At 39.8% G+C, this 23737-nt stretch overlaps 2 protein-coding genes across 3 annotated transcripts in view; one reads left to right on the top strand and one right to left on the bottom strand.

The window, feature by feature from the left end:
- LOC306882082 (ADP-ribose glycohydrolase MACROD1-like) overlaps nt 1–23737 on the bottom strand; it is a 576444-nt gene that overhangs the window by 472894 nt on the left and 79813 nt on the right. The gene's annotated exons all lie outside the window — the stretch shown is intronic.
- Nucleotides 1368–12472, top strand: LOC306882081 (leucine-rich repeat transmembrane protein FLRT3-like). The gene is made up of 3 exons (XM_079436536.1): nt 1368–1672; nt 7257–7977; nt 9250–12472. The coding sequence occupies exon 3, from the start codon at nt 9278–9280 to the stop codon at nt 11225–11227; it is 1950 nt and encodes a 649-aa protein (XP_079292662.1). The 5' UTR covers nt 1368–1672; nt 7257–7977; nt 9250–9277; the 3' UTR covers nt 11228–12472.

Raw genomic sequence — 23737 nt, 5'->3', positions numbered from 1 at the left:
AAGGGACAATGGTAGCTCTCCTTCATGTCAGTCCAGTAAACAGTCAAGCCACACCGTAGTGAAAGCAGGTCAACCTTATCTATTCTACTGAAGGACACCAGCATTTAATCAGTGACTGACCCACATTCCGTGAGGTATATCAAGTCCTTTATGTGAAAAACAAATATGTAAAATATCATCAAACATGCAGGTAAAGCAAACTGGAGGAATTTCATGCAGTAATTAAACAAATATGATGATGATAATTTGAGCACTTAAAAAGTCACAATGGAGAAGTAGTATATCATCTAGTTGTTTTGTTTTTTAAATTATAAAAAAAAAAAAACAATCTATAAATGGAATAGTTCATCCAATAATTTTAATTGTGATCGTTCACCATAATGTGATTCCAAACCTGCATTCTTTAACAAATTTTTTTAAAGAATATTTTGGCCACTCTTGCTAATAAAATAACTGATGGGGGGAAAAAAGCCCCTTGGAAATTCCATGGAGAATGGACCACATCTTTTACATTGCTTTTTTGTTATTTTGTAGCTTGACAGACCCAGTCCTTATTTACTTCCATTATATGGAAAAGAGTGGCCTAGAAATTTCCCCTTTTTTATTCCACAGAAGCATTAAGAGTCATAGAACGACCTAAGGTTAAGCAAATAATGACTCATATTTTGGGATAAACTATCTCCTTAACAAATAGTGTAGGAGAACTGCATCTCCTGGCAAAAAGTTTAGGCAGAACACAATAACCGCTCATCCAGATGGGTGTGCTGAGGTCAGGAACAGACTCCACTGTACAAAGGTCTTCAAAAGCTCTTTGGAGACAATGACACACACACAGTCTCTAGTTTATGAGGGAGCAAATTCGCCATTTGGAGCCACTTTAATACTTAAGCATAATGAGGCTGAACATAACGCCTGACTTCAGAGCTTAAAAATTCATAATGTGCTGTGAAACTTAGATGCCATTAACAGCTCTTTCTCTCACAGACACATACTCACTAAAATAAAGAAAGCTCACTGTTCTGATTTAAATAAGCGCATACCTGTGCTGATAAACTGCTCTACCTTTTCTCAGCATCTAAATTCCATTACTTAATTTTTAGACACAAATAATGCTCATATAATGTAAATAATGTTTCTGGTGGCCTTCAACACAAACACATGAAGTGCCCACTCAAGCTGCCCATTCAAGGCTGCTCAATAACTCATCCTTCTTTCTCCTGCCCCCCCTAGCGTTCACAGTAAATATAGCATGATGAAAGTGGGAGAGTGAGAGAGAGAGAGAAAGAGAGAACAAGGGCGAGAAAGGGGAGGAAGCCACAAGCTCCGCCCCCCCCAGATGACATCAGTGCTGTGTTGAAGCAGAGCTGGAGGCAGATGCAACCTCACACTTGTAGTGAGCTCCAGGCAGCTGACCAGCTCTGCCGACTCCTCTATCTTGTCACTTCTGAGCCAAAGGAGTGTGTGTGTGTGTGTGTGTGTATGTGAACAAGTGTTTGTGGAAATAAAAACACACCCTGCTATTTGCACCATTGCTGCAACTGAGCCTTTCTGACACTGGGCTCTTTTTGGGGATTGAAATCATCTTCCATCGAATTGGATTTATCCTACGGACTGACTTTATGCTTTGAGGATATTCTTTTTGATTTGCCTTTTTGAACTATTGCTTGGGCAGGTAAGTGTATTTTTTATTTTTTTTAGTTTCCCCTTATTTTTGGGCTGTTTTTAACCCTTTCCCTTATGCATTTCAGCACTCTGAGATGATCAAATACCTTCAAAACATGCATAGAGCAAATTTGCATCTATCCCTTACATCCCAGACACTCACAAAGCTTCACGCAGTAGACATTGCTTCTAAACTTTCAGATCCTTTGAAAATTATTTGCAATGGGAAAAGGCATTTTATAGCGAATGTAGGCAGACCCTTAGGGATTTGAGGGGGCTGTAATAGCAATTTGAACTCACAAGTACAGTAGTCGAGAAATTTATTAGTAGATATCCCTTCATTTGCCATTTAGCATTCAGCATGCATCTCCAAAATAATTTTAAAACAATAATTTGCTTTAAAAAGAAAATTATGGAATAATTTAATAACCTTTATGTTGTTTCAAACCTCTGTGACTTTCTTTCCTGGAACACAAAATGATATGTAAGGGAGAAATGTTAAGGGCTTACAGCCTCAGTCACCATTTACTTTCAATGCATCTTTTTTCCATTTAATGAATGTGAATGGTGATTTAGGCTGTCAATCTGCCAAACATCTAATTTTACAAAGGATTTCGTTAAGTCATATATGTTTCTAACAACTTGGAGATGAGAATACGACCGAATTTTAATTTTGATTTCGGGTGAACTATCCCTTTAAGTCTCCGTGCTGCTGTGCGCGAATAAACGCGCTAAGGACGCTCAACTTACATTTATTATCAGCATCAGCATTCTATATCAGTTAGCCTGATATCGAGTCTTGGTTTAGGGAAAAAACGCAATGCAGCTTGTATTTTTACTGCGTGTAATCAACAGGAACGCATAAACTTTACGCGCTGCGTCTTAAATCTGTTCAAGTTTGAGAGGCTTTAACGCAAACGAAGCGAGCAGACGTCGATTACAAATGAGGAAATATCTATTAATAATGCCCAACCTATGCTCTAGAAGTGTGATGGAAGAGTGTTTGGAATAAAGAATGGGGAGAATCGAGGATGCGGCGCGTGACACTCCATGTACACTGCGCGCGACAAAACTAGACCGCTCTCATTATCGAAACCGCTTGCAGCGCAGACAGCTTCATTGATTATGAGGGACGCGTTCTAATTTGGAATACTAACAAACACTCAAAAGACTACGAAATTGGCGCGCAATAAATGTGCGCCCTGTGCTTTTCAGTGAGAGAAGTGAGTGTGTGGCGCAGTAAAGAGATCTGAGGCTGAGGCTGTCAGCTGCTTCAGGATTTTCCCATCAAACCAATTTCCCTTCTTTTAAGTAGCCTTCCAAGTTATCTGAAAGATAAGCTTTCATATCTGTTAGGCAGAACATGTCAAGATTGAAATAATAGTTTCGTGCAGATAAAGAGCCAGGGACTGTAAGATAATAATAAGAGCCAAAGCCTTCAGTCAGAGCTGATTAAATCAGTTTATTAAACTACTATAAAAGAGGATTCACATTAGACAACTATGCAAGATATTCAAGTGAACAACACCTCTTTTTTGAATCCCTAATGTACTAACAAGTTGTTTTCCCTAGCTTTGAGCTTCATATGTGCAAATGCACTAAAAGACTGTGTATTCGGATAGGTTAGTTTCTTAGCAAGACAATAGCTGAGAACCACAAATGGTCTGTTTTGACTTTGTAAGGAGGGTGATAAAATTAACTAACCCATTGTTCTTTGTTGGATGTATCAAAGCACTCTGTGGCAGTCTTTTTCGCTTGCATAAACAATTTGTATCTGCAATTTACAAATACCACTCCTCAGTGCTTTAAAAATACATAAATACCAGTCTCCCTTTAGATAGTAATACACAGGAATGCAAATGAACCAACTTTCTATATTTTAATACAAATATCTAAGCATCCAGTGTATGTTTATTGGCAGCCAGGCGGACAGCACTGTTTGTTTCAAGCCACGAATGCCGGAGGCTACACCCAGTGGTCCGTGGCATTCACTCAGTCAACATGAAATGGTCATGTCTTTCAGGCCTTCAGAAAAAAGTCTGTCACCCTTTTGTGCTGAGGAAAAAACAAATCGTTCTCATAGAATCCTCCACTCATGTCGGCAGCCAACCTCTGACCTCAGTGAGGCCGTTCTTCAAAACATAAATTAAAAAAAAAAAAAAAGCCTAGAAGTTCATTTCCTGAAAATTAGATTTTAAATATACTGTCTTAATTAACAAAAGGAAGGGGCTGCAAATTTTACCTTTATTGCAGATGCAATTTACCCCCCTTTGGAGTGGAAACCGAAAAGTACAGTGCAGTAAATCAACTCAACCCTTTTTGCCCTTGTCCTGCAACTGCTGCCCCCTGTACCCTAGCAGGGGGTACACATGTAAACGCCGATTCAGCCTCCAAGTGTCTGTGTGTGTGTATCTGACAAGCACAGGCCTGATACAGAAGCACCTACCACCCCCAAGTGGGGAAAACAGTGCAGCTGCCACAGACCACTTTCTATTCAGTGCAGCACAAAAGAAAAAGACCCCCTGTCTCCCCTAGAATCCACTCTCACTGCCTGAACACCAGCCAGGGACAAACCTGCGGATCATCTGCCCCAAAACCGAACCCAGAGGGGAGCCGCTAGCACAATAGCCTGCTCTTAAATTAACGTTAAATCCGTGCCCAAACCATTCTTCTCGTTTCCAAATATGTAGGCAGAAATGCTTCATCTCTGGGCACACTAGGCCCAGATAGGCTTGATTTGGCTTCATGGGCATAAGATACATGACAAAGAGACTCATTTAGTTCAAATCCCGCCTGGGGTTTGGAATCTATTATCTATTGAAAACAAGAAAGCTGTTTTTCATATCATAGCACCAGGACCTACCAACGAAGAAGCAAATTTAATTTAATCCTAAATGTCTTCGTTCATGCTTGGGCACTGATCAGATATGACAGCATTTTTGAGAACAAATAGAAAACATCTCAGAACAGTGTAATGTGTGCCATCTTAAGCATTACCCTAATTTCTCTAAAAATGCAGAAAACTCAAATAAAAGCATTGTCATTATAGAAAAGCAAATATTTGTTTGTGCTTAATATTCCAATTTTCAAATATATTAAGATAAAAAAATAATAAATTATCTGCACTTTTGTGTTGCATAATCACATTAGAATATGATTTTTTTCCCCTTAAATGCCTTTTTAACCCATTTCTCAGACCCAACTCTAATGTTCTGAACTCAAGACACTAAACGAGCAAAAGGTAGTTGTGGCTGTGGCCGTTTTAACCAGGATGCTCGATTGAACATCACTTTGAGCAGAGCAATGGAGCAGAAGCAGGCCCGGCCATTAGAACGATCTCATAACGGGAAATATGGCCTATTAGAACGATAGTGAGAGGTGCCCGTCACATTCAGTGGCCTTTTCTCTCTGGCTATGAGCAGTGGGTGGGGTAGGGGGCTTGAAGATTTAACAAAATGTGAAAAAGCTAATAATTCTAAGTGAAAGGAGTTCAGTAAAGCAGAAGAATGAAGGCCAGGCCCCTTATGCTTAACTTGTAATGAATAATGGGCCGCTGCCACTTCAGTGAAATCTGAGGAGCCAAGGGAAGAAGAAAGAAAGGATAATGCAGCCAATCATCCAGCCAGATCAAGGTTTGCATGACCTATTGAGACAGCTAGCATGACAAGCTTTAGGTGAAGTGTATGAGGTAGATGCCCTCCCTTCTTTTCTGTATCACATAATACTGGCAATTAACCCTGATAATTTCAGTAAGCATCTTGGCAGAAAAAATACAAAGGGGCTTGCATTTCGCCAACTTTCTTTTGCTCTCTCCTGTGCCAGGAAGTGATTTACATTGAGTATAGTACATACAGCAAGAGCAATTCTATCTCCACATAATTTCGCAGTCTGTTATTTGTTAGACTTCTGGAAAAATGGCAAGTTATTTTACACACAATTCTCCAAATCAATACATTTCCACGGAACAGTTGGACAATTGCGCACCAATTGCTAACCAACCATTTACCATTCCTGCAAATACTTTTCCTCTTCAATTTATCTGGCAATCATGAAGCAAATATTTCAAAATGTTTCAGGATTCGTCAAAAGGAAGCAACTTAGTCAGTGTCAGCATACTAAAACCGTCAACCATCACCTGTCCTTAAAGTCGGGTCACAGCTGCTGTTTCCGAGCTCTAGGTAATCTACTAATACAAAAGCATGCACATGGAGCACTTAGGCTCAACAGAAGGATGGGGTGTATTATTAGACTGCACTGGCGAGACCTGTAATCAAGTTACAGGACCTTCAATTCCCTAATCTCTCCTTGTCACTCCATACAACGGTTTCAAAGTTGCCTGACATACTCCAGCGTGTTCTACAGGAAGGTTACCATCCGCAGGTCAGCAGAAGGGTTTCAGGCAAGGGCACAAACTGTGGTGAAGGCTGTCAGTTGTAGAAATACATATTGTCAGTCTATGTAACAGGAAAGATGTACCGTGGGAAATTAAAGTATGGAAGGTGCAGCACGGACGTCTCCTTGGGGCCACCGGAGGTGACTTGCATGAGGATCCCATTTGGGTATTTATGAGTCTGCAAGACAAAGCGCGTTCATCTCACATGTACATTTTTGAGCAGTGCGAGGGCGTTGTGTTCAGGTGCTGTCGGGGCAGCCCGAGGGACCTTTGGTGGCTGCCTGACACCTCAGCAGCAATATGCTTCACTATGACTCTTATTTTTACCTTCACCTTCTGCTTCCAGGGCGTCTTTGAAAGCACAGCTCGGTGGAGAACATCACCAAGCGGGAGGGAACGGTCTTCGGCCATTGTCGCAGGGCCCAAACCGTGGTCACTTTTCTTATGCAAAGGAATTCTTTTCAGCGATCACAATAGAGAACACTAGGGGGGGGGGGGGGGGGGGGGGGGGGGGTGTTAGGGTTAGTGGCAGACAGAGCAGCAAACCCGGTTATCCTGGCAGCACAGGCTTAAGGCAAGGAAAAAGAAAGGTTTTTATAAAAATCCACACAACATCTCCACTAATCCAGGTCTCGCAAGCAGTGTCCACTATCAAAGGACTGCAGCCCAGGGGCTTTTCTCTGTGGTCATTTGCCCAGAGGCAAAGAAATCCCCTGATATATAGAAACCCAATAAGCTTAAGAGACTTTCAAATTCTCATCTCAACCACACACCCTTCTTATTTTCCCCTTCCTTCCATCTGATAAGTCTCAAATGCAGTGGAGCAATCTACAGGCTGTAACAATCCATAAAAATCAAATCCATTGTGGTGTACTTTTTATGTTGGGTACAAACCTTGAAAAGAGAAGCTAAAAAGCTATGGGTTTATGTCAATGTATTGTCAATGGCGACGTGAAAGTGCTCTGTTTGAAGGACAGTGGCCAATTGCAGCTGGCCGCATCGCTGTCTGACTTCATCTCAGCCTTGGCACCATCTCAGAATTAAATAAACGCTGCCTAACAGCATATTATGCACAGTCAATAACTCATTCTCAACAAGCCCACGTACCTTTCCTGGCGTCATGACGTATTCAGATGTCATATGCTGTCAGTAATATAAGAATGAGCTTTTATTGACTTCTTTTTCTTTCTATCTCTGCCAGGAAGTTCAGCATGTGAGGAGGAGTGGGCGTCTGCACATCGGGCACAGGTTTGTGAAACGAGACCCAGGGAGGCGGAGTGCTACAGCAGCACAGGAGATTCTGCTTTCGAGCCACGAGGCTGGATACTTTATTCATGCTCCTGCCGGGAGTGAGGCTACAGGATTCGGGGCTGACTTTGGAGCCTGACTTCAGAACCGAACCGCCCTGGATTTGAGCCCACCGTACTGCAGACTGACTGTGGTCTTTACACCATGACCAGTCTGCTTCGGGAAAGACGGGAGCAGTTCATTTCTCAACGAGGATTCTCTGATATGCACAAAAGGGGTTGATTAGGAATCGCAATTTAAAATAAAAGGATTCTTCTCTCTTTTTTATTTCCTTTCTTTTTGTTTTAGTCCTTTGTGATTAAATTCACTGAAATCGCATGCCTGCACAGGAGAAGGCTGCCTGAGGTCTGTCTGGAAGCGGAGCTGCTTGCTTTATAGGTTTATCTACCATGGCAAAGCCTTTCATTGCATGAACTGTGGATGCTGCAATACAAGACAGGAGGTCAGCGGTACAAACAAGGATCAGTTCGACAAATACCAGCCTGGTCAGGATATAACCAAAGAGACCCCTTTGACAAGACAGACAAACATCTCCTGAAAGAATAGAAAGGAGAGCTTAAAGCCTCATTGGATTTTGGGTGGCAGCAGAAGATTAACTGGCATTTCTAAATCAGGTATGACAAATATGGATGATCTTGCTGTGGTTAAGTGACATTTTTTGTAATATTATATATATACACACATATACATATATATATATATATATATATATATATATATATATATATATATATATATATATATATATATATATATATATATATATATATATGCATAGAAGTAATGGGACAAAATGTGAAATTAAAATAAATAGATCACTAAAAGAATGTCTTACATAGGCTTCAATAGCCTATGGAAGTAAAGTATAAAATTATTCATTATATAATCAAAAATATATAAAAGAAAAAAAAAAACTGAATTGTTATATATGAAATACAATTTATATATGCAAGATATATTATATAAATATATAGGTGGGTGGGTGTGTGTGTATATATATATATATATATATATATATATATATATATATATATATATATATATATATATATATATATATATATATATAGCAATAGAGTATATATAGCAATAGAGTATATATAGCAATAATACATAACTGCCATGTTGCAACAAATGTAAAGGGGTAGGTTTAAGTGATACAGTTTTGGCAGGCATAATTCAGAAAGCTTCTCATTTGCTTTCAAATTCCAAGCTTCCAACCTTTTGTGAATTATGATACCTTAAATTCGTGCACAAAGACAGGGCAAAAAGACAAGCCAGTTTTACAATATTCAGTCAACAGGGCCTGACTGTGTTCTGCCACCAGTTTCAGCAATGAAAAGCAGCCTTGTAATCCACTGGCTAACAGCAGAAATGTGTAAAACAACAAGAGGCTGCGATTACATTACACATAGCAAAAGATAAAACCTCTCACACACAGGCATCTCATTCAAGGAAAGCTAGTGGGTTTAAGGATTTGTTATCTACATCCACGGCTGATTGGGAATATCCTTCCACTTCAATTAGACTTGCTTCTGAACCTCTCAGTCCTCCCTTTTTCTATTATTTTTTTCTCTCCTCTAATCCCTTTTTTCCTTTTTTCAGTACTTTGTATTGTTCTGATATAAAAATGATTTCAATCAAGATAAACACCCCAGGCATGTTTCGCTACCATAGTTTTTTTTCATTTATTCATGTCATTGGAAATGTTAATAGCCTCTTTTCATTAATTCAGCAGCATAAATATTGTATTCTTTGTCTTAAATTGAATCATTTACAATGAAAGAGGCACTGCAGGCACCGTACATAAAACAGCAATTAGAGCAGGACACTGCCTTTTCTTCAGATGGCATAAATTTTACTTTTTCCCTTCTTTTTTCTCCAAGGGCAACGACCGCAAGGAGTACATTAGCGATGGCAAGCAATTACAAGTCCTTCTTCGTCTTCTTCATCAGAGCCGGGCTTCTGCTTGGCCTGGCCAATCCGTTGGTGACCTCAGCCTCCTGTCCCTCGCAGTGCCGGTGCGATGGGACTTTCATATACTGCAATGACCGGGATTTGACTTCTATCCCTTCGGGCATCCCAGAGGATGCTACAGTACTTTTTCTCCAGAACAACCGCATCAAAAGTGCAGGGATCCCTACGGATCTACGACGGCTAAACAATGTCGAAAAGATCTACCTGTACTGCAACAATCTGGACGAGTTCCCCACCAACTTACCGCTGAATGTCAAGGAACTTCATTTGCAGGAGAACAATATCCGGACCATCACCCACGCGTCCCTGGCACAGATTCCCTTCATTGAGGAATTACACCTCGATGACAATTCCGTGTCAGCTGTCAGTATCGAAGAGGGTGCGTTTCGGGACAGCAACCATTTGAGGCTGCTCTTCCTGTCCCGTAACCACCTCAGCACCATACCTTCTGGCCTGCCAATGACTATCGAGGAGCTTCGCTTCGACGACAACCGCATCTCGTTCATCTCTGAGGCATCCCTGCAGGATCTTATAAACCTGAAACGACTGGTTCTGGATGGCAACCTCCTGAACAACAGGGGCATTGGGGAGATGGCCTTGGTGAATTTAGTCAACCTAACAGAGTTCTCGTTGGTACGGAACTCGCTGACTTCCCCTCCCGCCAACCTGCCGGGCGCAAGCCTGGAGAAGCTAAATCTTCAAGACAACCACATCAATCACGTGCCAGCAGGTGCCTTTGCTTTTCTGCGACAGCTGTACCGTTTGGATCTGTCAGGCAACAACTTGAGCAGTCTGCCCATGGGGGTATTTGAGGACCTGGATAACCTTACCCAGCTGCTCCTGCGCAACAACCCCTGGTACTGCAACTGCAGGATGAAGTGGGTACGTGACTGGCTGCGCAGTATTCCATCTAAGGTCAACGTGCGTGGCTTCATGTGCCAAGGTCCCGATAAGGTCAAAGGGATGGCCATCAAAGACCTATCCACAGAGCTGTTTGGCTGCTCAGACACCGAGATCCCAACCACATATGAGACCAGCACAGTCTCAAACACTTTGCCACTCTCTCGACCCCAGTGGCCCACATATGTGACTAAAAGACCTGTGGTTAAGGGTCCAGAGCTGGGAAGAAACTATCGTAGCACGACGCCGTCCAGTCGAAAGATAATCACGATAAGCGTCAAATCCAGTAGCGCAGAGACGGTGCACATATCCTGGAGAGTATCCCAGCCCATGACGGCCTTGAGGCTCAGCTGGCTAAAGCTGGGCCACAGTCCTGCTTTCGGATCTATAACCGAGACCATCGTCCAAGGGGAGAGAACAGAGTACTTGCTCACAGCTCTGGAGCCCGAATCCTCTTATCGGATATGCATGGTTCCCATGGAGACGAGTAATATTTACCTGTCCGACGAGACACCTGTTTGCATAGAGACAGAAACTGGTTCCCTGAAACCGTACAATCCCACCACAACCTTGAACAGAGAGCAGGAGAAAGAGCCTTACAAAAATTCCAATCTGCCTTTAGCTGCTATCATCGGAGGGGCGGTGGCCCTTCTGGCTATCATCATGTTGGCCCTGGTGTGCTGGTATGTCCACAGGAACGGTTCCTTATTTTCCAGGAACTGCACGTACAACAAAGGGCGCAGGCGGAAGGACGATTACGCCGAAGCTGGAACAAAGAAGGACAACTCCATCTTGGAGATTAGAGAGACCTCTTTTCAAATGATTCCCATAAATCACATGCCCGTTTCAAAGGAGGAGTTTGTGATACACACAATTTTTCCTCCTAATGGCTTAAGTCTTTACAAGAGTCCGCACAGCGAAAACAGCATCAACAACAGAAGCTACAGAGACAGTGGAATACCAGATTCAGACTACTCTCATTCATGATAGCGTGTGCGGATTACAAAGACGTTTTATTGCAAATGAGTGACTCGGAGACTGCTTGGTCTTTTGAAAAACACTGGATTGAAAAGACTGAGAAAGCATCGTTATGTACATTTGCCATATAATTTATATTTAAGGACGATTTATTAAAAGGAAAAAAGGTTCCGATTGCAGGCCATCACTGAGCTGTCGGTGTATGCTGCCACAAACTGCAATTCTATATTTTAGATATTTGTAGTCATTTGTACTGTACTTCCTTTACTTATGGTTTTAGACCAATTAAAAAAAAAAAAAAAAAAAAAAAAAACTTTGTGCTCTACTGAGATATGATGACTTGTCAACTGTGAAAGTGGGTTTTCATTGCTGTGTTGAACAATCAGATTTTAGAAAACCATCTAGTATAAGCACAGGTCAAAATTATCGCTACGTTGCTGTCAGTGGAAAAATAAAATACAACAAAAAACAAGGCTGTGAGAATATAGGGCATAGGTGATTGATCAAAGGAAATAAAGACGCAAGTGTTTTGTTAATTCTAAGGATGGCAGGCACAGACTTACTCCGGTGTCACAGAAACCTCTGGGTTTCTTTAGGAATCCTTGTTTGCCCGTTCCAGAACGTTGCCAGGTTTTACATCACTGCAACGTTTAGGAAGCAGATATCTATTACTTCCTCTCTGCCCTGGAGGAGGCAGCAACACAGCACAGAATCCTAAATCCTTTGCAAATGCAGCACACAAATCAAATGAAAGGTTACATTGCCGTCAAATCAAAGTGGATCGGAAAAAACACAACATAGAACTCAATGTCACTCCTTCAGCAAAGGGAAACAGCATTTACTGTATCCCTCAGTAAAGTTAACCACGTCATGTAAACGTTGCCCTCCAAAAGGGAATATTGTCGGCAGAAAAAAAATATGGCAAGAAACACATTTGGGCTCTTTTCTATTTGGAATATAAAAAGTGTCAACAATTTTTTTGTGTTCATATAATTCTTATTTGTATTTTTTTTGTTTTCTAATTCAAGCCACTTTTAAGTTGCCACAGTTAAATTGTTCTTTACAACTGAAGACCAAAGTGCATTGAATGCCCTTTGGCCAGTCTTGTATGTGCCTTGATCCAATGCTTATTGTATTTAGCTTTTTCAAAAAAAAAAAAAAAATACAAAAAAAAAAAAATCAGTGACTTAACTTTTTTCATACACACTTGAATATGATAGGATATTGGTCATACTGCAAAATAAAAGTGGATAAACACCCAACTTGATGGTCTCCTTTTCCCCAATAGTATAATTTCTATTCATTTTTAATCCCTCTAAGCTTTGCATATACCATTCTGGTTCTCAAAAGTGTTCATCTAAAGCATACAGATGCTTCTTCCTAGTGCTGCATCCGCTAGGGGTTCCAAGTGCTCTTTTGTGTGGTTAAGCCATGTATGACTTATCTGATTGGCTCAAGTGGGAAATATCAGCAAGTACGGCATAGAAGCTAAATGAGGCCGTTGGAGAGATGCTGTGCTGGATTTTGATGCGTCTCACGGCCACAGGGGGAGATGTATGTTTATAATGACTATATAGCATTAGGTTGATGGCACAGCCCAAATCACTGTACGACATATATGTGGGCCATGAGTGTGCGGATGCACACAGATGCATACGCATAGATGCACACGCCCTGAGATTTAATTACAGTTCAGAGGAGCCTCTAAAAACAGCAAGTCTGATCCAAACCTTAAGTATACTTCAACAGTCCCATGTACTAAATATACCACATCAGCTAGAAATTAAAGTAAACACCCTCTGTGAGCATACGGTTCAGCAAGGGTTCACATATGTGAATGCTGTTGATGTTCCACAACTTGCCTTTAAATTTATTTATGTGGTTTCCTGACTGAAACCACATAAATGTGGTATTAGCGAGTTTTAAATGCGGAGTGATGGCCTAAATTCATTTCCTTTCAAATCTGAAGACTTTTTCTTAATTTCTTAAATCAGCCTTTATATTTACAATTTTTCTGATAAAAAGTGGATTTGTAGTATTGATTTTACTTCTGAAAAGAATGTAAAATGCAGACATGTGAAAGTAAACTGTGTTTGGTATTTAAAAAAAGGCATTTAAAATTTAATTAATTACCATAATACTGTATTACAATATGTCTAATCCAATGTGTTTAATCGAGAACCATAGAATTATTCATTTTTATTCTCTCGCCCTTAAAATTCTCAAAAAACTATTTCTCCATCTTTAACTTATATCCCCTTTGTAATACTCTTCTGAACATTAATTCAGTACTCACACCAGCTGTTGTAACTTACAAATCATTCATTCTGGAGATGAGATGTCGACCAGAACTGAAGGTATAAAGCAGCATCAAGCAAAAATGAGATCACAGCAGTTTTAATTATCAAAGCGCACAGGTGTGTGAGAGTGTTTGAGCATGCACATTCCCTTTATGGACGTTCTGCATGCAGTAAATCAATCTCCAGTTTCCTAACACCATCAGAATTTTTTACAGCTTGAACTACGAGCAAAACGGCTTGAAATATTAATATTGTGTGCTGTATGGTGAAAGCAAATCAGTTGGAAACGAGTGCACACAGCTATTTGTATTCTCCGGTTAGAATGACCTACTCAGAACATTAACATTAAGTATTGGGGGAGGGCAAGTTGAGCGGCTGCTACTGGGGATGACCTGTGGTGACCCTTTTAACACAATGACCTCACCTCTGTGGTCTTTGTCAGCACATTGTTGGTGCTTACAGATGACCTCATTTGCCCTGGGAAAACCATTGATCAGGTCTGATGTCCATGAAGCTGGTGCACACTTGAAATTCTACCTTAAATAGGGCACTTCACTTTAGGCACAAGGATAAAACTTCTTCAAAATACCTTAAACTATGGACATAATGAGGAGGAGCTTGACAATATCAGCCTAAATACTCAATAAGAAATTGGACGTTGAATGGTCATCTCATTTGCTCTGGTCAAATAAAGCCATGACTGAACAGGGGTCAGATAAAGCAGGTGAAACAAGGGTCACAAGCCTAAAAAGATGAAAAATTAGTGGACAATCTGGATGTTTGACCCCCTTTTTAGGCAATTAGTAGACATTTTTTATCTTTTTAGACACCTAACCCTTTTTTAAGCAAATGGTACACATTTTTCATTTTTGTAGACCTTTGACCCCCTTTTTCAACAACTGGTGAACATTTTTCATCTTTTCAACTTTTGACCGCATTGAAAAGCAACTGATAAACATTTTTCATCTTTTTTGGACTTTTGACCTCCTTTTTCTAAGCAAAGGAACAGTAGAGATCAGGTCAGGCATTGTTATTACAAACAATGACAGACCCATTGCTCTTTAAAACAACGAATAGTGGGAAAAATAATGCAGCTGCTCTGTTTTTTGGATCATAAAACGTTTATAAGAGCAACTAAAATAAGGTAATGAGATTTGCTTTTGACAAGAAAGGCAATTACTGGCAAATGCAGAAGCCACATGTCATTCAATTATTTTTAGAGTTTAATTTACCAAAAGAGCCATAAGGGAGCTGACTTTAAAAGCACCATCTTATTCTGATCTCATTTTTTTCACCTTGCAGGAAGATGTAGTCATCAACTCCAAGCATATCTATTCCCAAGTGTGTGATGTGTTTGCTCCCATTCTGCCTGGCCTCGCGTTTGCTACAAAACCTTTTCCCATAGCTCAGCGCAAAATTTTCCAAAATAAAATAGCAAAAAAGCTTCCTAATGAGCCATTTGCTTTCTGTTCTTCTTCTGCACCTTGTATTCAGTCCAAGACATCTTGCACATCAAAGCTTAGACCCCTCATTGTATGCCTTTTAGAAACAAAAGAGAAATTGAGGTCAAAATGTCAGGCCTAGGGCACCAGTGTGTCCTCCCACATGGCCAAAGCGAATCCCATCAACACAGATGATACAGACTAAAATATATTTTCAGAACTGTGTGTGCGCATTTGCTTGCACTTCCGTTTGTATGTGCTTGAGGTATGAAGAGCACCTATTAATCATCATAGACCACTATGACCTTTCAGTGTTTACATTCGTTCATACACTTTTCCTCCCTTCGGTTATGCGTAATGCAAACCAAAGAAGGACAGAAGAGTTTATAAAATGGATACATTCTCTTTCCTGTAAGCTTGCATTGGAGATGCTGAAACCACAACATAACTTAAGTATGTCTTGAAGAGACAGCTGCGGTCTGGGCTTGGAGCCACGGCCACATGTGCTCTGCTGTCACCACGGTCATGTGGTGAAAGCAATACAAGGAGTCAATGCAAACGTTAGAAGAACCAGACAGAAGACAGTGGCCAAAAAATAAAGGAAACCACAAATAAATAAAATGTGACACTAAAATGAATGACACTAAAATGCAGAAATACTTTTGCTCTAAGGCTGGGGGAAAATAGTTTTTAGTTTATCCAATTAGTTAAAAAAAAAAAAAAACCTTAATTTGAATATTCATGATCCTATTTTTTATTTTGGAACATTTTAAAGAGTTTCAAAGAGCATTAGTAGAGAGACGTAAATGGAAATTTTAATTGAAATGAGCCAAAGTAAACAAACTGAATCAAATCTCAAGCTGAAATAAAATTAAATCAACAGCTCGCGAATCCGAATCAATTTGAAAAAAAAATAATAATAAATCAAGAAATTGACATCCAACCCTGTTACACTTCTCATATATTAAGACCTTCAGAGCTATCCTTAGTAGAAACATGGCCACAAGTCAACACAAGTGATGTTTAAGGCATGTTACTGCCTGATACAAAAAGCAATTTGTCTCGAATTACCATTTTTGACAAGACCACCTGAGATGGATCTTAATATCATGTCTAATGGGGCCTATATTTCTTTTCTCGTCCTCAATGTACCTCTCAATCTCTCTCTATCCATTTTCCTCCCTAACTCTAAAGTTCTCAAACACAAGACTTAGTATTTTTCCTCATTATGACCAACGACCTGAAACTCTGAGGCTGCAACAACTACAATCTCCCATCATCTAAATGAATCCAATTTTTTGCTTGACAGCACACAGCGTGCATACATCTATCTCCCCTTAAAATCATCTGACATTAATACAAGTTAACAAAGGCTCGTCTATTAAGGTGGCAACAGCGAGCGACACTTTGCCGGTGGAGCGGGTTGAATTATTGAACAGGGAAAATGACTTACAACTGCAGTGAAGTGGATTCCTACCTCCAACCTCCATCTGTTAATGCAATAACAAGCGACAACGACTGATTCCTGCAGGCGAGTGCTGGCTATGATAATTTGATGTAGAGTATCATATGTTTTGAGAACGTCCATTTAATTGACTTTACTAGATGAGAGACATTAATTCCTGTCATCCATTAACTAGCTTAAATGATCTTTTAAAAGGTGTTATGTCTTCCTGTGCCCTTTAGCAGATTCGTGCGGCCTGTTCTCCGCCGCTGCATCGACCCATGGGGGTATTTGTCCAGAACGTCTGCTCTTGCTGGGAATAATCATTGCATTCCCCCGGAAAGGTCCTGTGCGGTACAATCGTCCTTTAGCCCTCCGTGGCGGCGGGGCTCCGAGGACCGTGTCAAGCCCAGCTTCGATCTGGTTAGCATTCCCGTTTGCGTGAGGGCCAAGGTTTAAATGTCAACGGCGTATCTGCATGCCGGTAAGGCGACCCGCCAGATATACGCAACTGACAGATGGTGAAGACATGCTGTAATGCCAACTGGTGCATTGGTGTTATGTATGCTGATTTGATGTAGCCTGATATGACCGAAAGAGGGAAATGCAATCAGATTATTTTGACACCAATAAGGCTCAGTTTAAAATGTCAATGTGTTATTGGTATGGAAATAGGAAAGAATCTTTGTTCCACCAAAATTGCAACAGAGCAATCACTTAAAATCTACTGCCTGATGAAAGCAAAACACCTTCAGAGAGCCTGGCGACTGCCAGTGGGAGATTATCTGAAAGGGACCAATCAATACGAGTTCTCTTTAGATTTTAAGAAAACTGGCGGATAGAAGACCTGCTAAAGGTCAAATAAAGCCACTGGGTCTCAATACTCAAGTGCTGATGATATCAGAAAGGTAACAGTCATTATTCAGCATTAAAAGAGCAAGAGAAGTTACCTTCTTAAAGCTGATTTAAAGGTGCAGTAGGAGGTCTCGGAAAATGCTAAATTTGGCCTTATAGCACTGAAAGCAAACGTCCCACCCTCCCTGCAATCGCCGTCCAAAGCCACGCCCCCTGAACGCACATACGCTCAAAGAGCAGAATACCAGAGACATCATCAAATTACTACAATAGGCTACATCAATGGTTTGCAATTACAGTCCTCATTCCCTCCCCGCTCTGCACATTTCACATGTATAGCTTATCACGTCTGACGGTTGTTCTGTTCGACTGTAAGTCATAAGTGCCCTGCGAAGTGGACATCACCAGATATTCCGCCATGATTCCAGTTCAAAGGGAGCGTATGTTCCATACCAAGGGCATTAAAGTGTGCAAGACGTGAATTTAAATTACATTTATTTACAGAGGTATATTATGTCACACTTCACTCTTCTCTAATAAGTTTCGTCTGTGTGTGAAGACGCTGCGCAGCACTAATCCGTGAATGAATGTTCCGAAGGGAAATAAACTTCAACAGATTTTCCCTCCTCAGGGAGCAGGGAGCAATGAACACTGTGTAGGGAGCATGTCAATCGGAACACAGTTCATGCACGTAGCTCTCTTCTAACGAGCTGGTTATCTGAATCAGGTTTGTTAACTAAGCGAGACATGCAAGATATGCAGAGCGGGGGGAGCGAGGACTGGAATTGGGAACCGTTGGGCTACATCATGTGTCATTCACCGGTGAGAAAACTTTATAGCACAGTTAGTAAAAGTACTACAATACCAGGAAGGAAGATCGGGTTGTTGATGTTTGTCAGCCATTCTCGCTCTGTCTGCACAGCGTGCGTGAACGCGCTGATGACGCATCATGTCTGCGCGAACAGGGTGCGCAGAAGCATGCAAATACATAGGTCGACAGGCAGGTAGGAAAGCCAATTAAAATGCTCTGACCGAGCGTTTTGATTGGACGAACATTTCTTGGTCCTACATCTTCCACTCAATATATAAATACAGATAAATACATTTAGACCACTTAACTTAATGATTGCTATCGGTATGTGAAGAGACTTTCAACCAGCATAACAAAAAATGTTTCTGAAGACAATAACCTATTATATCTTTAAGCCTCTACTGTTAAAAGTTCACACCCAATTTCAGGTGATGTAATGTTAAAAACATACACCTTTCAGAAATCGTGAGTCTTGGCAGGTCTCTGGTGATCATTCCAGCAACAGTTATGTCTATCAAGTTCAGATGCAGTGTCACTTGGTTCATAAAAAATAAAAGTGGGGTCAGGAATTGAACTCCGGTCACAAAACTCCGGTCAAAGCTGTACCACAAAATTTCTGTGTGTAAAACTATTAAGTTGTTGAAAAGGTATATAAAACTATTAAGTTGTTTTTGGTCATGTCCAGATCAAGACAGTACCAGAAAATTTTATCTTAAACAAAAATTCTGCAGAATGGATTTAATCACAGTAAAATGCATTAACACTGGAAAACAAGCCAAAACATTTAATTTATTAACGACACTTTTTCATATGATTTGATTTGCTAATGCATTAGGTATAAACTTACAATAAACAATTCTCTTACAAAATTTATTAGTTTAGGTTATTATAATCTGTATATATTAATAAAACATTTTTTAAATTCCAAGTTAAAAAACAGTGAATAGTACATAATGAAAATGATTATTATTATCAAACAAGAATAAACAATGAGAAATAGTACATAAATAACAGATAAAAATATATATATATTATACCTAATATTAATAATTAATAATATTTTAAGATGAATAAATACTTAATAAACACAGATTAATAAAACCTGTAAGAAATAAGTTTATTTCATGATACCTAATGCATTAATTAAACATCAATGAATTTACCTTATAATGTTACGTATTATTTAACGCACCATTTTAAATGATTTCCATTTGAATTCTTGAAGTATCTGCTAAAAGGATTTTTGGGTGCATAGATTCCCTTGCTTGTGTCATATCTCATTTAGGGCACCAAACAAGAAGGGAACGCCACTGTTCTCCACTTAAAAGATGCATGGTGCACCTGAGTTCTGATTCAAGAACTTCTTAAGTGGAATGACTCCGTGAATTAAGACAATCCTCCAACATTATGGAGCAGGAAAAGCATTGGTCATCACGAATCCGGACACTTGCAAAGAGACCTTATTGCTCCATTTCTTGTCCTAAAAAAAAACATCACATAAATGAGAACTCTGAGTGCTTTTAGAAACAAAAAACAGGTTCAGAGGGAAAAGTAAAGCCAGAGGAAAGTGCCATAGGGATTCTAAAGGGCCTATGACAGTATGACCTTCTGCAAAAACCGTGAGACTAACACCACTTCCCTACAGGCTCTTCTTACACAACACTTCAGTCGGCATCAATGCACTTACACTTAACTACAACACAGGCCTGTCTTTCCCTGCGGCCTCTGCGTCTCTCTTCGGGACGATCTAGAAGGAGGTCTGGCTGCCTCCACTGCGTCCTGGACAATCAGTGGTGTCAGCAGGCTCTAAATACTGGCTGTCACCATTCATCTGAACATCGGCGGTGTCACAACAACACCTCAAGGTCTCTGTATCACTGCCCATGCACTAAGTGAGGAGAGTTGGGTGCTGTGTGCTGAATTAGCGCCGAGTCTGAGTTTGCTAAAGGTCAATGTGAAGATTTACAGCATGTTAATAAAACTCAAATAATTTAGGTAGACAAGATTATTTAATTATAGGAGCTGAGACAGCTTGTGATTTAAATTTTTTTAAATTATATATTATCTATCTGTAACACTTCCCGCTAAACCTTCATTATTTTGATTGATATGACTGTTTTAAATGATACAATAGTTTTACTGATGGCAAATAATAATAAAAAATAAAAAAATGATGCATGTTATTTTTAACTGATATTTCATAGCTTTTTTATTTAAAACAAATTAAAAATTAAATAAAATAAAATGTCAAATTAAATTGTGAATGTTTGTCCTTTTTTTACACATTAAAAAGATTTATCGTAAGAACATCAAATTACTGTGAATAATTTATCAAAATATTTTACTTTTGGGAGCTTGTGTGTAATTCACTTTAGATTATAATTACTGTACTTGCTAACAACACACTGTGCTTTAAATGTGCCACTTCTGCTTGAACTGATGTAAATTGTAACTATTGTTCTGGGCATTTATTATTGAGCAGTACAGCCTGGATCAGCTGGCAGGTCTAATGTCAGCCTCTGTCACCCACACAGGAGAACAACCAGCTGCTGATTTGCCAGAGTTTACAGTTTGTGGCACCAAATTTTTAAAAAGTGATTTTAAGGTTGTTTGCATCATTTATTTTTCACAACATTTGAGACCATTTCACCATTAGATAATAAGTTACCAAACTTCACTTACACCGAAAAGTCATGTACAAAAAGCTGATCGGTTGTCTAATGGGGTGCTTCGGTTTGACAAAATGCACTCAAAAGCCGGGTTTCCATCCAAAGTTGCGAATTTAACTTATGCGCAAAATTGGAATATCGCATAAAACATTTGCGAACAAGCACCGTTTCCATCCAACGAGTCAAAGAGAATAAAATCGTCACTTCCTGGTGAACTGGCACTAAATAGCCTATCACTAAGAAAACTAGGATAAGCTACTGAATATAATCATTTTCATGTATGAAAAATTACTTCATTACTTCAAATTACCTCAGAGCGAGCAGACGAAACAATAAATGCTGTCATTGCTTTCTGAGGTGAATGCTGCTGTTTGGGAACACAGTCGTAACTTAATTATATAGAAAAACTTTGATGACAGACTTTGCTCAGGCATTTCAGAACGACCATAACAACATTTCAGATGCTGTGGAACGAGATCAGTCTGCTGCTAGGCAAGTTATCCCATCTCATATCGCGAAGTCACATGACTTTTATGATGCGCTTGGAGGAATTTATTCGCAAAACACATTTCCATCTCCCATTATTCGCATTAACCAGTCAAAAAACACCTCAAGCGAGCGTAAAAACTATTTTGCAAATTAAGGGATTTTTATTCAAAAATCTAATCAGGTCATAAATTTACCATGGAAGGATTATATTATCTGAGATGCATACAAACAACAAACCGATTATTTCCCACCAAGCAATTCTTAAATATTAAAAGAACAAGGTTAATCTGCATGTTTGTGAAGTAACACTGTAGAAATTACATTTTCAATTTCTCCAAAAAAATCTAGCAAAGCTACTGCAATCCAATGATCCACGAGAAGAGTCTAAGAAATAAGCCGGTCTAATCCACATCTCTCAGCTGCTTAAGACCTTCCTATGACTGCCTATCCCAGATGACAAGCCTCCGAGTCAGGACAGTCCCTAAATGGACACACAGACGGCTTAAAGTGACAGATGACTGTTTTCCACGCATTCCTTAACACACGCACACATACACTCGCTCAGAAGGCCACGTTAAATGACCATGAGGAGATGACAGGAAACGAGGCGCCGCTCGCTGGCAAAAAAAGAACTCCATTACAAATCTCTTTGGGATCATTTGGCCATGGACAAAGCCGGTGGCGTGCAATTTGACTCTGATGTCGACAGTCAAATACTTTCTCTGACCCCCGGTGAAGACCAAGAACAGATCGCAGAATGAATAAAATGAAACACACTAGCCATTGAGCCAAAAAAGGACCGGTAATCTCTAAAGAGACATATTAATGACCACAAGGCCATTTCCATCTATGGCATTAACCCCCCCACACACTCACTCTCACATGAACAAAAGTTCTTGGACTCTACGAGCTGAAGGGGTGCTGAGATAAAAGGCTGGACCTGCTAAGATTCTGAATGCATTAAAATGGATTCTAGACATGAATCTTTCCACTGCCAACTTGCACTGTTACAGTTATATTTCAAGTATCATCCAGGCCTGAGAATAACCGAGATGCACCGCAGGCAATTCACACGAGGGAGAGTGTATTCTAGTGCTTCCAGCTCAAATGATGATGAGCTAAAAAGAGCAGGTGTCAAAAACACAATAAATAGATAACATTAGGAATACGCCATTATTAAAGTTCAGGCTGATACAATGAACTGATAATAGTTTTCATTATTTGATAACCAACACAGAAACTAAACAAAAAAAAAATGCCCAAGTGAACATTATAATCTACAGTATGAAATGCACATTATTTGCTAGAGACTATACATTAACAGTGTTTACAATATATAGCATTAGAGTTAGTAAGATTAACATCATGCGAGCATTAGATGGCAAAAGTAGTCTAAAATGTGTAAATAGGGAAAATGATCACTTGCAGTTCACTATATATTTTAATAAATGGAATAACCATAAAAAAGAAAGCTGAAAACACTGACAAGTTTTTTCATGTTTCATATGAACACACCAGTGTGTGACATGGGTAGTGGGAGGAACTAGTGAAGGTTTTGAGTGTCACAGTTGTAAATGAGTTCAGGAGCCTGACTTCATTTTGGGGCTGACAGATGTGCTGATAAGAACAGGATTATGGAACGACAGGAAGTGGCACAGCGTTCAGTCGACAACTCTCTCTCATTCTGCTCAAGAGAAAATCTTCTTCCTGAAGGAGGATATTTCTCTCTAGGGACACTGGGAGCTAAGACAGCCTTCAGTCATTATACTGTCACATTTATTTATCATACACATACATACATATAAACCCTAGCATCATGACAGCAAGATTTGCACAGGCAAGCATCACTCAAATTTTCTTGAGGAAAAAAAAAAAAAAAAAAAAATTGTTATCCGTTATGCTCACATTAGCATTTTTTTTCCTCCCTCCCTCTTTTCTCAACGAGTGAGAACATGACAACAAAACAAATCCTGTCTGGGGCTTAGAATTAAATTTTTATAATTTCGCCCAGGTTTTTTTTTTTTCTTGCCAATTATTTCCCTGCTCTAGTATGCAGACGTTTCATTTAAACACAAACTAAGATGAAGTTCTGCTCTCCTCAGTTTTGGAAAACTCTGCCGGGTTGCCTGGCAGGCCCGTTCTTCATTTTCAATTAATAAGCCGTACTATTATTAGCAGGAAGGAAAACTGGCTTTGTATTAATGGCGGCAGTGTTGTAATGAAACATTAAATATCTGCTCACAAGATGAAGCTCTGAAACGTCAGTTGGAAATGGAAACAGCCGTGATTTGTGTGGAACAGGTTTTGAAGGCACACGTTTGATCAACGAGGTGATCCAGAACTTGAGTAAGGTTCTATAAATGTTTGCCTGAACTGCCTAAGGAGAGATGAGCAGGGTTACAAATCTAGTGTCAGTCTAACAATAGATCATTTACATTTTTTTCCCCTACCACAAAAAGACAAAGCTCTCGCCCCGTGTCCCTGCCCTTCCTTGTTCCTGTAAGGAAAC

The sequence above is a fragment of the Barbus barbus genome (assembly GCF_936440315.1).
Source record: "Barbus barbus genome assembly, chromosome: 16".
Lineage (NCBI taxonomy): Eukaryota > Metazoa > Chordata > Actinopteri > Cypriniformes > Cyprinidae > Barbus > Barbus barbus.
The sequence above is the reverse complement of the archived record's forward strand: the minus strand, read 5'-3'. Positions and strand labels throughout refer to the sequence as shown.

Bases quoted from the DNA above. Each gene is read 5' to 3' on its own strand.
- LOC306882081 (XM_079436536.1), top strand. From the start codon at position 9,278: ATGGCAAGCAATTACAAGTCCTTCTTCGTCTTCTTCATCAGAGCCGGG.